The following is a 17,434-nucleotide window of genomic DNA, read 5'->3' on the forward strand; positions in this document are numbered from 1 at the left end:
TCAGTAACCCAATGTAATGTTCATACAGTTAAAACTTGTATAAATACACTTATCAGTAACCCAATGTAATGTTCATACAGTTAAAACTTGTATAAATACACTTGTCAGTAACCCAACGTAATGTTCATACAGTTAAAACCTGTGCATTGTGAAGTCCACAAAACTATCAATTGATATAACACTTTCATTGTGGATAAATAGTATATAATAGGAAAAAAAATATTCTACAACAATGATCATATCAATATCTATTGGTTGAATCATATCACAGCATGCTATACAATCACTGTATCACAAACACAATGTCCTTCCTGACATGACAAGAGCCTGGCAGATCTATAATGTGTCTCTACAGTATTACCACTTACATATTCACTTCTACCCTAAGAATGATTGAAAAGTCTTTTCTGAAAGGAGGTCAGGTTTTCTATTTCTCACTCACTTGATAACAACCTGTTAACAGTGAGTTTTCAAACCCTCTTTATTAAGGAGACATGATACAGAGTTACACTACATTTTACAGCTAACCTTGTGAAGAATGTGCCATATAGTACTTAATTCATACTGAATACATCTGTCTGTAGGTACTCCATCCAAAACTACCTGCACCGAATACTCATAAAACATTTATAGATTGACATGAATTTTTTATGTTTTACTGCCCTGACTCATAATCACAGTGTGTGTTTAAAGAGCATAACATGTTAAATGACACATGCGTTCCGAGCAGTTCCAAGCAGCTCTCTGGATGTCTCTGTTTAAAGAGCAAAACAAAACATTCTTTTTAAACATCTTTTCCATTTTCGTCAACTTAATCACGCTCGCAGTGGCATGACAGGGTCATTTAATTTCTTTCACTTAAGGATACATGCCCCACAACACTTTCTTACCATGATTTTTATTAGTTATTTCCCAAAAACAACTTTTCCAATCACAGTTAGTAGGCCTAATACACACTTATAAGGTGTTTCTATTTTGGAAAGAAAGAGACAAATTGTCTCCCTTGATTTAGACTTTTTGAAATCAACAGAAAGAGAATTCTATACTTCTTTGCTCAAATCAAATAAATTTTAAATTATTTATATACAGCATTGAACAGCTCAAACTTTGACAGTTTATGCTTATTTTTGTCAAGTTGTGATCACTGTAAGTCCTTTATAAGACATGTTGCTGTGCGCTTTCTATAACCCCATACAAAAATTAACTTGAAACAATGGTACTTATGGTGGTAGTTGTAACGGTTTACATGTTCTACTGGGACACTTACAGTCGGTGTTGTAAGTAAAGGAGTTGGAGAAACGGAGAATTGTGTTTGCAATAGAAGGAATTCTAAAATGTGGTGACATGTGTAAAAAGCAAAGACATGATATAATGTTTACTGTATTTAATCTTACTGAAAAATGTTTTCAATGCAGTTATCTTTTTTGCTTTTTTATAACATCCTCCGAGGGTGAATTCATCATTACAGCTAACTTTTTGTTAAAATAACATAATATACGTAGTAATTGAATTTGAAGGGTGAATCTAATTATAGGTTAAAGATGGATTTTATACCCTCGAAAGGTGAACAAATTGGACTGAGCAAAGATTTCCCAGTATCCAGTCTACATCTCCGAGTCTGAATCTGTTGAATAGATATGGTTATTGAATATGTGTTGAAGTGAATGTTCTTTTACTTCAGAGTTGCACAGAATTTAGTTTCCTGGGAATACATCTCAAAACAATCTAAGCTACTGAGGTCTTCACTAATATCTTGGAATCAAAATCTATTGATATTAAAAAGTCCATGATTGAGCATTCAAGTATTGAAAACTAGTTTTATATTGGAGTTTGAATTTGTCAATTTAAACAATATTTTAAATGATTGAGAAACCAGAAATTTACTCAATATTATTATACGTAATTAGCCTGTTTCCTGAAACTGTTACATAAAATATAATGCTGGAGATTTCAAGAGTGTTCTGGGATGGGAGGTCATGGATCTGCCCCTTAAGTAATTCCTATCGAGTATTATGACATACTGACAGGAATGTAAACGGAAGACCTAGCTGATACAGCATGCTGATAGAAAACAGGTCTGTCCCTCCCCCAGCACTACCTACCTGGCGAACCCTGACCGCGGTTCACTCCGTGCACCTCGAGGGAGAATCGCCATCGACTACAGCACATCAGTCTGCACCCCGATGCATTGTACATTTCAATCTTTCATCAAGTTTAATACATCTACAGGGTCATCAAGTACACAACAAGACACCTTTATGATACCGTCTAACTCCTGCATTCACTGCTGTGATGCTTTAAATTGATCTGCATAGAAAACCGAGGTATTAGCACCAAAGTCATTGATTAACTTGTTGCTAGGATTGCATACGTGGGATATTTCTTATTCATACCATTTTCTCGTAATGTCTGCCATTATCTACCTAGAAGTGCACTACTTCCTACACTGTTGTGTCATAATACATGCGGTTTGGAGTCTTCATTCAACCCAGGCAATAAGTTGACCTTGCTGTGTCTACATGTTTCCAATTTTTGTATTTTGGACTGTCTTTTGTCATTTAAGTAATCAGATTTATCAGATTTTATCAGATTTACAGTTCTTACAATCAATTAGCTGACCGATGTAAACTTTACGAATTACATTTATTTTCATTATAAGATTCATTTAATAAATGTGTGCTTTCTAAAAGTCAGTCAATGACTTGTAATTATTAACACAGCCAATGTTTGGCCATGACGTCTACAGCATCTGACTCTGGTATTTATGGGGAAATGCTGGTTCGGCTCTCAGCATTGGGATACAGGGTGATGAACCTTGAAAACAGGTTACATCCTAAATGTGTACAGTACCGGACACAAAAACACATTTTTCACAGGATTTAGACATATTTTGCCGTATAAAATGTGAGTGTGAAAAAGAACTTGGTCAGTCTTATGACGTCACATGTACAGATCCTTTCAGGGGGGNAAACTGCATCTATCTTGCATACTAGGTATCATATACTTTGAATAAATCTGCACTAAAGGCTTCCAACCTTACTGATCACCCTCAGGTAGGGGAGCTGGGAGCTGGGAAGGGGGTTCTTATTCTCAACAATTAAACCTGTATGTGTAGTTATATTTTTGATGTCAATAAAAAATATGATGCAAAACACATTTCTAACAACTATATACACTACCATATCACAGATATAGGATTAATTATCATACTTAACTGTGTACAAGGTGCTTGGTAAAGATATATAAAATAAACGAGGACACAACACAGTGTTACCAGGTTACAATACTATACAGATATACTGACCAATGTTTACAGTTTTACTGTGGATTTACAATCAACACAACCTTCTATCAATCTGTCAGCGTGACCATTTTTAACTGTCATTCAGTGTTTTTGTGGTTTTATGTCTCGCAACAGTTAATATTGCATGACATATTAACTAATGAATGCACCAGTCAAGGAACACAGTGTAATCTCACTGATAAGGTGATGATATACTAATCTGGTATTTCAAATCTGGAATTTGACATAATAATCTTATTTTCTAGAATTTCATCTTAAATTCAATTTTGTTAAGCAAATGTCTTCAATATACTGTTTAGCTAATGACATTGGTAGCAGTCCAAAGAGCCAGTTTGCTACATGAACATCATTATGCTGGCAAGATCTAGAGTAACATCAAAATAAATTATACATGAAATTCTTCAATCTATACTTAAATATCCCTCACACAGATCATTATGTATTCTGAGATCAGTAACAATCTATAGACACTTTGATGTACTGGAGTCTATGTACTTCTGTATATGATAAGTTATTACATATTCTTTTAATCTAAATACTGCCATCAACTTCAAGATTAATGAAAGGGCTGAATCGAGATTAATATATTGTTTTAATTAGGTTTCATATATTGTGTTATTACCTGTTTAAAGTATACTCAATACATAACACAGTAATTTGTATAAACCAGATCCTAGCTGTACATTTGTTGGCTGCACTTCAATTAGTTCTGTACATGAGTGCGATATCTAAAAGCCAGTTAATTCAATACAGAGCATAGTTTGGCCTAAACAGATTCCACTTTATACATTTTTAGAATAATGAAACAAAAAACATTCTGTTTTTGTGTGACCTTTTCTACCAAAAACCAGTGATACGATGTACAAAGATCCTACTGGTTAATGGAGGATTTTCTGTTACATTTTCAAAACACAAAACATAATCTTCATTATCGACATAAAATCTTGTTTTCTTTTACCTATGGATTGTGGGATGGTGTGTTGTACTTTTTTGATCATAATGTAATTACCAAGTGTGATTCATTTAGTTGTGCAGTTATACAGATATCCAGGATTTGTTAACCCATCATACTGATCGCAGGGAAAGTAGCTAGTGTTATACAGATATCCAGGGTTTGTTTACCCATCATACTGATCGCAGGGAAAGTAGTGTTATACAGATATCCAGGGTTTGTTTACCCGTCATACTGATCGCAGGGAAAGTTGTGTTATACAGATATCCAGGGTTTGTTTACCCGTCATACTGATCACAGGGAAAGTAGTGTTGTACAGGCACGGTAAATGAACTTCATTGATTATTTATATACAATGTATTGGCAGATTTACAAAATGTAAATATTAACAGTCTTAATTATGTAGTTCTTTAAAATCTAGTGTGGAGTGAAACATTTACAATGAACATATAACAATAATAACAATAACAGCATGCATACATTATAAAGACATACATGTATAAATATTATAATACTTCAGAGGGACATATAAATATAAATAATTTATATGCGTCCCTACATTAATTCAACAATAACACTATTTAGTCAACAACAGCATGCAATCTTCCTGTCGTCCCTCGATACTACCTCCAGATCTCATCAGCTATCATAATTGAACTCACTTTTTTGAATTCAGAAAATAACATGTTCTGGTCATCTTGTTTGGGACAGCTTTGCTATAAATACTGAATGTCCAAACTGAGAACAGCCTGCTGACTTATGCTAAGTGTCCAAACCGAGAACAGCCTGCTGACTTACGCTAAGTGTCCAAACTGAGCTCAGCCTGCTGATTTATGCTAAGTGTCAAAAACGGATAGCAGCCTGATGACCTATGCTAAGTGTCCAAACTGATAACAGCCTGCTGACTTATGCTAAGTGTTCAAACTGAGAACAGCCTGATGACTTATGCGAAGTGTTCAAACTGAGCACAGCCTGATGACTTATGCTAAGTGATCAAACTGAGAACAGCCTGCTGACTTATGCTAAGTGTCCAAACTGAGCACAGCCTGATGACTTATGCTAAGTGTTCAAACTGAGCTCAGCCTGCTGATTTATGCTAAGTGTCAAAAACTGATAACAGCCTGATGACCTATGCTAAGTGTCCAAACTGAGCACAGCCTGCTGACTTATGCTAAGTGTCCAAACTGAACATTTGGCCTGGCTGGCTTATATTGAGTATCCAAAGTGAACAAGGCTAACTACGTGTCTTAAATTGCATGCCGTAATTGAAAAAGGCCTGCTTGACTTAAGACCGAGTGTGTAAACATTACACAGTTTGTTTCACTTAAGGCTGTATGCTACCTGACTGCTATATAAATCCATGCTTTTCTTTCTAAAAGAGCTCCACAGCTCTAAAACATCTATTTAGAAACATGAACATTTTTTTTTACAAAGTTAATTGATGGGAGAACCACTCAAGTCATTTTGAATTATTTTAGGAAACTTTTGAAGATTCTACAGAACATGTATTCTTATCCATTCAAAGCTCTAATGAAACTTTTGAGAAATGTAAAAAAGTTTAAGTAAAAATACTAGTGATTATGTCTGAGGTGTTATTCTAGTTAATGTATATAATTTCAATGTTTATTTGAAAACATTCTGAAAATAAAATTGTAATTTTTGTCATTTATTTATATTCAACCAGACCAGACTATTTGCACTATTTATCTTATAAAGAATGGCATCTACCAGTCTAGAATTGATGAGAAAGTAATTGCCGGCAAAGCTGTGAGATAAAATTGCTGAATGTCTGGAGGCAATATATGAGATTATAAGTCACCATGTCACAACTCAATAACAAAAACAACTTAATAATATTAATTAACCTAATAACCCGTCATCACATGACTGTTTCATGACGGCGGGGTCACAAGGTTAATTGGTGACAACATGGTCACCTTGAGATGAATCCTCCTCCTCAGCATCGTCTTTGTCATCCTGGCTCAGTGTTGATGATGCTGTCTGTACGGTATTAACAAAGTCTTCATCCTCACTGTCGTACTTGTCATCATCTTTGCTGCTGTCCTTTCTGTCATTTAACTCTTGTCCTTTACAAACACCAGTGCAAAATCCATCTTCCTTTGTGATATCATCTTCATTGAATTGCTCTGTTATGTTATTTTCTCTAAGTCCATTTTCTGTTACATCCTCTAGCTCATCTGATGACAGATTAACAAATTCATCTAACGGCAGTTTGACAAGATGATCTGACGATGGATCAGGAAGTTGATCAGATGACGGATTGACAAGTACATCAGCAGATTTGATTTTGTTAATTGTAATCGCAGTACTAATATCATTGATGTCCTCATCTGAACTATCATTATCAATCAACAGTACAGATCTAGACTGCTCCAAATCGCCGAAAATCCTCCGCCTCTCCTCTAGTGACTTTTTCTTTGTCTTGAACATTTTTTCTTGTTTGACAGGAAGAGAGTTCCTAGGGGAGGCTAGATTTTTCATTCGTTCATAACCGTTTCTATTATTAGGCTTAGCTTTGCCAACATCGTTGATGATAACAGGAAATCGAGTGGGCAGTTCCTGCACACTCTGCGAGAGAAGTCGCTGTGACTTGTAATCTGCTATACTTCGCCCTGACAAAATGTCCGTGTGACTCCGATGAAGTCTGCCAAGCCTGGTCACAGAGGTCTCACTGATGTCTAGACTGGCCATTTTGCCCCCTATGTTTAGGTCTTCTTCGTCCTCGCTTTCCTCCTCGCTGTCGTTCACTGGGGTGTTGTTGGCAGAGTGTGGTTGGCGCTGTGGAAACCGTTTACTTGAGCCATTGTACTTCACCTTCCCGGAGGCATTGTGAGGAGACATTAGGAATTGAGGTTCCCGTGGGGAACAGTCCAATCCTTCCTCCTCACTTTCACAGGCAGGCTCCACCTCCTCCTCCTCCTCATTTTCCTCTTCCATATCCTCATCCAGCTGCTCCTCCTCTAACTCCTCCTCCTTCCCCGGGGAACTGGCTGTCACAGGTATGTCCTTATCTTGTTTCTTTGCATTACTGTCTGGTTTCTGTCCATTTGCCTTATCCTTGTCTAGGTCTAACGAGAATATAGACTTTTTACTAGGGCTGAAGGAGCGCCGCCATTTATGTTCGGGGCAGAAGCTACAATGACACACAAATATATGAAGATTAATTTTAGTATCTAAGGAGTATACCAAATTGCTGTATTAGAAGTCCAAGTTGTATATTTTAGATTAAAATGCAGGATAAACATGATCTACCACAAAACAACGATAATAATGTATAAATCAGACACTATGTTCAGTAGTCCTACAAAGTGTATAAAAACAAGAAGCTGACAGGTCCCCCTCTGGCACCTCTTGTTGACCACGGTCATAATCACTGACTTCAGACTTGGGAAATAATGACACTGAATTTCACCTGAGGGGACGGCTAAATTGCTTTGTAATAGACAATAATTTGCTAAGTGAAATTCACAATATGGACATATACTTACATAGAAGTAAGTTGAGCTGGGGAATCTGAATCAGTTTGCAGTACTCATGACATCACAATAAGGGTGTTCCTACTAAACATGTCTTACTCTTCCTATATACAAAGCAATACTATTACATGTTATAATTAATGCTTTTCAAATGGAACAGTTGGTGTCTTTCCGTCCTACTGCTAGAGAAATCTGCTTCCACACATCATGGAAGATGTTTGAAAAGAACTGTATGTTGCATACCACATAGACGTAAGAAAGATATCTTTTAATCTTTTAATAATTAGCAACTGTTTTACATTATTGCTAAACAATAAAACTATTGGATCCTGTTTATTTTTTTTCTTTATTATGACTCAACATTGTTTTTTCTAAATATCAACTATATCTAATAAATTATTACTAAACACTGTTCTTGTGGACACAGGCTGTGTTGAAGTTATAACTGCAGTAACGTCACGTCAGGCTCAACAAAAAAACAGGACTGTTTGCTACCATGGGCAAAAGTAAAATGACCAATGTGTCGAGACAGAAACATTACCTGGATCCCTGGCACTATATGGCTGATACATTACAGGTTGTAGGCTGTCCACCTGAGACTAGGTGTAGTAGCATGATGCTGCTATACTTAAGTATTGATTCTGATCAAGCCAGAGGGAAATACTGGGTTGGAATCATGTTACAGGGGTCTTTTACTGAACAAAATCAGCATGGTTAGCTTTCATCACTGAAAACATTTGTTATGGACAATTGAATGTGATATATGGACACATGTACAAATGCTATATACTTCATACCAGGACTGCTGTCCTGATTATGTTTTTCACTATGAGGAAGATATTGGTATCAAATACTTTCTGAAACCATAAATAGTTCCCAACTGTTCAGGTCGGAACCTAATGAATACTTACAAATGTACCATTGTGTTTTATTTATAGCCTTTAATGAAAAAAGGTACAGGTAAGTTCAAAGGTGATGTAGGTAAAGTGATTATTGATCTGTGGGCTACAGCTGCACCACCCCAGACTTTCTGTGTCTGTAAGTTTATACCTGTCTGATATAAATGTGGTCTAGCTGACAGTTTCAAAACAAAAAATACTGCTCTCTTTCATTTGTGAAAAATTGCACAATTCGTTATACAAAACCTGAAGTTGATCACCTGTCAGTGTCAGGTACCCACATTAATTATTGTTTTAAAAGTAAGCTTAGTTCCATTAAGATTAAATGTAACATTTCCTTGAAAATTCGTACTTTCACCATCAATTTCAAACAGAAAATGGAAAGTGACAACATTCTAAAAGATTCTATGAGTGCGCCCAACCATATGATTTATACCTGGGCAACTAAAGTAGGTAAAGAATTGTAACCATAAACTCTCCAGCACTTGTTCTACGACCTGACTAAATTTCAATGGAAAAACTGTTATGTTAATTACCCAAACCTTAATACATTATCGTAGCTATGATGGTCTTGTCTGCCAATTATCTTGGCCATCATGCCAACATACAGTACTTGTTTTTATTCAATTAGGATAAATTGCCTATGAAATAAAAAAAAAATTGTCCTGGTTACCTATAAAAAATCGGAATTTGACATCGATCCTCAAATTTTCATTATGATCAAGAGCTTCCAACCACAGATTTTTAAGCACCTGGTTATAATACAGTAAATAAGGTAAACATGTGGGGTAAGTAATTAAGTAGACTAGTAGGAACTGATACTATGTCCTGATTAAAGATCAGTAGAAACACTGTCCTGTTGATAACCACTATCTTAAATATATTATCACAGCTGTAAAGGAACTTCTCATATGTCTGCCAATTATTTTGGCCTGTAATACCAACATTTAAATATACAAACAATAAACAAGACTAGACATTACCTTAATTACTGAAGCTGCCAAAACAATCTGTATACATTATCTGTCATTAAAATTCTGGAAAACTTTTAAATCTTTGCTGATCTTTATTTCACAGGTAAAACTAGTCATGACTCAGGGTTTCTACAGAACTCGGGTTTATTTTAAGATCATGTTACAAAACAGAGTTTTCCATTACAAAATGTAAGAGCAGATATAAGTTGTTCACAGATTACTATTCGGTTTAATGGACTGTTTTAAACAGACAAATTTAGGAAACAAGCTTCAGTTCAAAACAACTCAATTCTGAAATATTTTACCAAATGACATCATCATCTTTGAATTTCAGTCTCAGCAGCTAATCATGCTAATTGAATCTTCACTTTGCCTATATGAACATATTAGCAGTAACAAGAAAATTCTTTTTGTAATTACTTTATTGTTTAAAAAAAATAACTTCATTTTTGTAATTCATCAGCCATCGTTGCTGTTTAATTGTCATCATCATATTTACTGGTATATCAAAAAGGGCGTGGCTGATTACTGACCAGAACCATTATCAATGTCTATAGGAAGATTTTTTTATACACCACCCATTGTCCACCACACCCCTGCTTTAGTAACACATTATGTTTACCAAAAATAACCATACAAAATAAATCAGCAAGTAAACCGAAGCCTCAAATTGGTAGAGAATTAATGATGAGTATAATATGATGTATATGTTTTGAGAATTATAAATGACCAGTTAAACTGACCTGCGGCAGATGCCTTGTAGCCATGTATCTATAGACCGGAAGTGGTATTTGGCGTTGACGAAACTCTTGGCTTCAAATCGGTAGTCATCCCAGAGCTGTACCTTGCCGTTGTTCCAGCGTGCCCCTATAGTTTTGGTTCCATCTCCTGCCCAAATCTCCACATGGGTCATTAGGTGCTTCTGTTGTCGAGCTGAAGCATTGTAATCAAAAGTCTCTATACCTAGAATACCCTGGTAACTTCTAAGTTTACTTTTACTGTGTTTTCAAGGAGACTCAAAATACCTAGAATAACCTGATAACTCCATTTACTAAAGTTTACTTCTACTATGTTTTCAAGGCAGACTCAAAGCGTTGGTGATGGTGGGACCTGTTCATCATGGACACAACATACTGTATACTGGGAAATCTTCGCTGCGGTTTAATTTTCTCCTATTTTCGCCCTCTGTAATGAGGGTGAATTTATCATTACATTTATGATTTACCGTTGAAGGCCGAACATTTCCCGGTATACAGTACCCAGAGGGACCTTGTCACCATCTATCTTCACTTGTTCTTGATTCTATTTTGTTTAACGTCCTATTACATATATGTAACAGCTAAGGCTAATTAAGGGCGTTCCACTTGTTCTACTATGAATGATTGATGACTTCTCTCTCTTACATGTTGGATTGAGGCCATCTTGGTTTTATGATCAGTCCAAAGATTAAATGTATAAAACTTTAAACAGACCATGGGGAACCTTCAAGAGAAATTGGAGAGAATCCCTGCAGCACTTTCTGAGAAATAGCCTAGCAAACCTTAACTCTCTAAATTCAAGGTGGCATCTTGACTTCCCCATCAGTTACAAAATGAAACCTTTATGTTAAATTTGAGAAAGATCCTGTCAAAACTTTCTGAGAAATAGCACTTACAAGGATGGAATACAACTGACAGACAACAATAATACTTGAGCTTGGGTATGTTCCCCGTTTTTATATACCTTTATGGTGTGGGTATATTCCCCGTTTTTATATACCTTTATGGCGTGGGTATATTCCCCATTTTTATATCCCTTTATGGCGTGGGTATGTTCCCCGTTTTTATACACCTTTATGGCGTGGGTATGTTCCCCGTTTTTATATACCTTTAGGGCGTGGGGATGTTCCCCGTTTTTATATACCTTTATGGAGTGGGTATGTTCCCCGTTTTTATATACCTTTAGGGCGTGGGGATGTTCCCCGTTTTTATATACCTTTATGGCGTGGGTATGTTCCCCGTTTTTATATACCTTTATGGCATGGGTATATTCCCCATTTTTATATACCTTTATGGCGTGGGTATGTTCCCCGTTATTATATACCTTTATGGCGTGGGTATGTTCCCCGTTTTTATATACCATTATGGCGTGGGTATGTTCCCCATTATTATATACCTTTATGGCGTGGGGATGTTCCCCGTTTTTATAAACCTTTATGGTGTGGGTATATTCCCCATTTTTATATACCTTTATGGTGTAGGTATATTCCCCGTTTGTTCCCCGTATATATATAATATTCCCCGTTTTTTATGGCATGGGTATATTCCCCGTTTTTATTTACCTTTTTGGCGTGGGTATGTTCCCCTTTTTTATAAACCTTTATGGTGTGGGGATATTCCCCGTTTTTATATACCATTATGGCGTGGGTATGTTCCCCGTTTTTATATACCTTTATGGCGTGGGTATGTTCCCCGTTTTTATAAACCTTTATGGTGTGGGTATATTCCCCGTTTTTATATACCTTTATGGCGTTGGTATGTTCCCTGTTTTTATATACCTTTATGGCGTGGGAATATTCCCCGTTTTTATATACCTTTATGGTGTGGGTATATTCCCCGTTTTTATATACCTTTACGGCGTGGGTATATTCCCCGTTTTTATATACCGTTATGGCGTGGGGATATTCCCCGTTTTTATATACCTTTATTGCGTGGGTATATTCCACGTTTTTATATTCCTTTATGGCGTGGGTATATTCCACGTTTTTATATTCCTTTATGGCGTGGGTATATTCCACGTTTTTATATACCTTTATGGCGTTGGTACATTCCACGTTTGTTCCCCGTTTATATATAATATTCCCCGTTTAAATAAATGTACCATTAGGGCGTGGGTATATTCCCCGTTTTTATATTCCTTTATGGCGTGGGTATATTCCACGTTTTTATATTCCTTTATGGCGTGGGTATATTCCCCGTTTTTATATACCGTTATGGCGTGGGGATATTCCCCGTTTTTATATACCTTTATGGGGTGGGTATATTCCCCGTTTGTTCCTCGTTTATATATATTATTCCCCGTTTATATAAATGTACCATTAGGGTGTGGGTATATTCCCCGTTTTTAGCCCACCTGGTCCGAAGGACCATGGTGAGTTTATGCCATACCACATCGTCTGTCGTCCGTCCGTCCGTCAACTTTTCCTTTAAAACGCATTCCCCGTTTGTTCCCCGTATATATATAATATTCCCCGTTTATATAAATGTACCATTAGGGTGTGGGTATATTCCCCGTTTTTAGCCCACCTGGTCCGAAGGACCATGGTGAGTTTATGCCATACCACATCGTCTGTCGTCCGTCCGTCAACTTTTCCTTTAAAACGCATTCCCCGTTTGTTCCCCGTATATATATAATATTCCACGTTTATATAAATGTACCATTAGGGCGTGGGTATATTCCCCGTTTTTATATCCCTTTATGGCGTGGGTATATTCCCCGTTTTTATATACCGTTATGGCGTGGGGATATTCCCCGTTTTTATATACCTTTATGGAGTGGGTATGTTCCCCGTTTTTATATACCTTTACGGCGTGGGTATATTCCCCGTTTTTATATTCCTTTATGGCGTGGGTATATTCCCCGTTTTTATATCCCTTTATGGCGTGGGTATATTCCCCGTTTTTATATTCCTTTATGGCGTTGGTATGTTCCCTGTTTTTATATTCCTTTATGGCGTGGGTATATTCCACGTTTTTATATTCCTTTATGGCGTGGGTATATTCCCCGTTTTTATATCCCTTTATGGCGTTGGTATGTTCCCTGTTTTTATATTCCTTTATGGCGTGGGTATATTCCCCGTTTTTATATACCTTTATTGCGTGGGTATATTCCACGTTTTTATATACCTTTATGGCGTGGGGATATTCCCCGTTTTTATATACCTTTATTGCGTGGGTATATTCCACGTTTTTATATACCTTTATGGCGTTGGTACATTCCACGTTTGTTCCCCGTTTATATATAATATTCCCCGTTTAAATAAATGTACCATTAGGGCGTGGGTATATTCCCCGTTTTTATATCCCTTTATGTCGTTGGTATATTCCCCGTTTTTATATACCTTCATGGTGTAGGTATATTCCCCGTTTGTTCCCAGTATATATATAATATTCCCCGTTTATATAAATGTACTATTAGGGCGGGGGTATATTCCCCGTTTTTATATACCTTTATTGCGTGGGTATATTCCACGTTTTTATATTCCTTTATGGCGTGGGTATATTCCCCGTTTTTATATACCGTTATGGCGTGGGGATATTCCCCGTTTTTATATACCTTTATGGCGGGGGTATGTTCCCCGTTTTTATATACCTTTACGGCGTGGGTATATTCCCCGTTTTTATATACCTGTATGGCGTGGGTATATTCCCCGTTTTTATATACCTTTATGGAGTGGGTATGTTCCCCGTTTTTATATACCTTTACGGCGTGGGTATATTCCCCGTTTTTATATACCTTTATGGTGTGGGTATATTCCCCGTTTGTTCCTCGTTTATATATAATATTCCCCGTTTATATAAATGTACCATTAGGGCTAGGTATATTCCCCGTTTTTATATACCTTTATGGCGTGGGTACATTCCACGTTTGTTCCCCGTTTATATATAATATTCCCCGTTTAAATAAATGTACCATTAGGGCGTGGGTATATTCCCTGTTTTTACATACCATTAGGGTGTGGGTATGTTCCCTGTTTATATAAATGAACCATTAGGGCGGGGTATGTTCCCCGTTTATATATTCCCCGTTTATATAAATGTACCATTAGGGTGTGGGTATATTCCCCGTTTTTAGCTCACCTGGTCCGAAGGACCATGGTGAGTTTATGCCATACCACATCGTCTGTCGTCCGTCCGTCAACTTTTCCTTTAAAACGCTACTTGTCCTGAACAGCCAAGTAGATTTTGACCAAAGTTGGTCAGAAGCATCCTTGGGGAAAGGGAAACAAATACTGTATAAATGGTGGGTCTGGCCCCCCTGGGGCTGAGGGACGGGGCCCAATAGGGGAAATACAGCAAATTCTTTAATATCCTTCTTCTTCTGTAGGAATGAAAGGATTTGTTCCATATTTGGTCTGAAGCATTCTTGGGGGAAAGGATACAAATTTTGTATAAATGGTGGGTCTGGCCCCCCTGGGGGCTGAGGAACGGGGCCCATTAGGGGAAACATAGCAAATTCCTTAAAATCTTTCTTCTTCTGTAGGAATGAAAGGTTTTGTTCCATTTTTGGTCTTTTAAGCATCCTTGGATGAAGGGGAACCAATTTTGTATAAACTGTGGGTCTAGCCCCCCAGGGTCCTGAGGGGCGGGGCCCAATAGGGGAAACATAGCAAATTATTCTTTAAAATCCTTCTTCTTCTGCAGGAATGAAAAGCTTTGGTCCATATTTGGTGTGGAGCATCCTTGGGTTAAGGGGAACCAATTTTGTATAAGCGGTGGGTCTGACCCCCCTGGGCACTGAGGCGCGGTGCCAAATAGGAAAAATATAGCAAATTCTTTAAAATCCTTCTTCTTCTGTAGGAATGAAAGGATTTGTTTCATATTTGGTCTGCAGCATCCTTGGGTGAAGGGGAACCAATTTTGTATAAACCGTGGGTATTGCCTCCCAGGGGCCAAAGGGGAGGTGGGCCCAATAGGGGAAACATAGCAAATTATTCTTTAAAATCCTTCTCCTTCTGTAGGAATGAAAGGATTTGGTCCATATTTGGTGTGGAGCATCTTTGGGTAAAGATGAATCAATTTTGTATAAACGGTAGGTGTGGCCCCCCTGGGACCTGAGAGGCATTGGGCAATAGGGGAAATAGAGGTAAAACTTTTATAAACCTTCTTCTACCATAGGGATTAACGGATATTATCCTAATTAGCCTGGAGCATCCTTTGGGCAAAAGGGACTCAATTTCTTGTAAACAGTGAGTGTGGCCACACTGGGGGCAGAAGGGAGGAGGGGCCCAATAGGGGAAACAGCAAATTCCTTAAAATCCTTCTACTTCTGTAGGAATGACAGGATTTTGTCCAAAATTGGTATGAAGCATCCTTGGGTGAAGGGGAACCAATATTGTATAAATGGTGTGTCTGACCCCCCTGGAGGCAGAGAGGGGGGGCCCAATAAGGGAAATAGAGGTAAAACCTTTAAAATCCTTCTTCTACCATAGGGATTAAGGGTTTTTATCCTAATTTAGTCTGGAGCATCCTTGAGCCAAGGGGACTCAATTTTGTATAAGCAGTGGGTGTGGTCTCCAAGGGGGCAGAAGGGCGGGGCCCAATAGGAGAAATAGAAATAAACCTTTAAAATCCTTCTTCTACCATATGGATGAAGGGATTTCTTCTCAATTTGGTCTGAAGGATCTTAGACAAAAGGGACTCAATTTTGTATGAATAGTGAGTGTGGCCCCCTATAGGGACAGCAGGGCAGGGCCCAATAGGGAAAACAAAGCAAATTCTTCTTCTGTACGAATGACAGGATTTTATCCTTATTTAGTCTGGAGCATCCTTGGGCCAAGGGGACTCAATTTTGTATAAACGGTGGGTCTGACCTCCCTAGGTCTGGGCATAGTGGGGGGGGGGGGCTCTCTTTGAAGTTTGTTCTCGCTATACCTCAAGTACTGGATCGATCTTTCTGAAATTTCATCTATATTTACAGCACCTATATGTACCATGGAATGCTATATCTTTACTTCATACCAATTATTTTAAACATATTCAGGTGAGCGATACAGGCCCTCTGGGCCTCTAATTGTTACATACCATTAGGGCGTGGGTATATTCCCCGTTTTTACATACCATTAGGGTGTGGGTATGTTCCCCGTTTTTACATACCATTAGGGCGGGGTATGTTCCCCGTTTTTACATACCATTAGGGCGTGGGTAAGTCCCCATTTTTACATACCATTAGGGCGTGGGTATGTTCCCCGTTTTTACATACCATTAGGGCGTGGGTATGTCCCAATTTTTACATACCATTAGGGTGTGGGTATGTTCCCCGTTTTTACATACCATTAGGACGTGGGTATGTTCCTGATATAAACACAAGGTCTCCAGGTTTCATGTCTTCCTCTCTTTCCACAGCAATTGGCAGTATATCAAACATGTATGCCTGATTCCATGGCCCAAGGCGGAACCCGAAGTCTTTACGAAGATCTCGCATCACCTGACGCACCAAACCACAACAGTCCAGGAACAGACGACTCTTGTACTCTGGCTCTGTGTAAGTAAATGTTGGTTGCAAAGTTATAGCTTCTGACTCATTACAAAATAAAAACAGGAGTACCATATCAGTAGATAATAAAAACAGGAGTACCATATCGGTAGATTATAAAAACAGGGGTACCATATCGGTAGATAATAAAAACAGGGAGTACCTTATCAGTAGATAACAAGAGGCCCATGGGCCTTAACGGTCACCTGAGTCTACAGTATTATTATTTTTTTGTTGAAATATGTACCAATTTGAGTAAAAAATAGTATAAGGTTAACTTAACTTTGTCAGGACCATGAGCTGATCATTCCTAGACCAATTTTAAGTGAGATCAGCCTATTAGAATTTAGTAGCAAAATAGCGGCCATGGCAGCCAAATTGTATTTCTGATTAACCCGAAAAATAACAACACTTTGTCAGGACCATGAGCTGATCATTCCTACAAACTTTCAGTTCAATCGGCCTAGCAGAACTTGACTTTAAGTTTGAAATAGTTTTTCAAAATGGCGGCCGTGGCGGCCATATTGGATTTCTGATCGACCCGAAAAATAACAACACTTTGTCAGGACCATGAG

At 37.8% G+C, this 17,434-nt stretch overlaps 1 protein-coding gene across 1 annotated transcript in view; it reads right to left on the bottom strand.

Moving 5' to 3' along the window:
• Positions 1 to 17,434, bottom strand: part of LOC110463979 — a 148,267-nt gene that overhangs the window by 81,609 nt on the left and 49,224 nt on the right. Inside the window, exons 3-5 of the mRNA XM_021518953.1 lie at positions 16,658 to 16,864; positions 10,370 to 10,559; positions 6,194 to 7,410 (exon numbers count right to left, since the gene is read on the bottom strand). Coding sequence (XP_021374628.1) covers positions 6,194 to 7,410; positions 10,370 to 10,559; positions 16,658 to 16,864 — 1,614 coding nt within the window. The remainder of the gene's footprint in view (positions 1 to 6,193; positions 7,411 to 10,369; positions 10,560 to 16,657; positions 16,865 to 17,434) is intronic.

Source organism: Mizuhopecten yessoensis, unplaced genomic scaffold (assembly GCF_002113885.1).
Source record: "Mizuhopecten yessoensis strain PY_sf001 unplaced genomic scaffold, ASM211388v2 scaffold10949, whole genome shotgun sequence".
Taxonomy (NCBI): domain Eukaryota; kingdom Metazoa; phylum Mollusca; class Bivalvia; order Pectinida; family Pectinidae; genus Mizuhopecten; species Mizuhopecten yessoensis.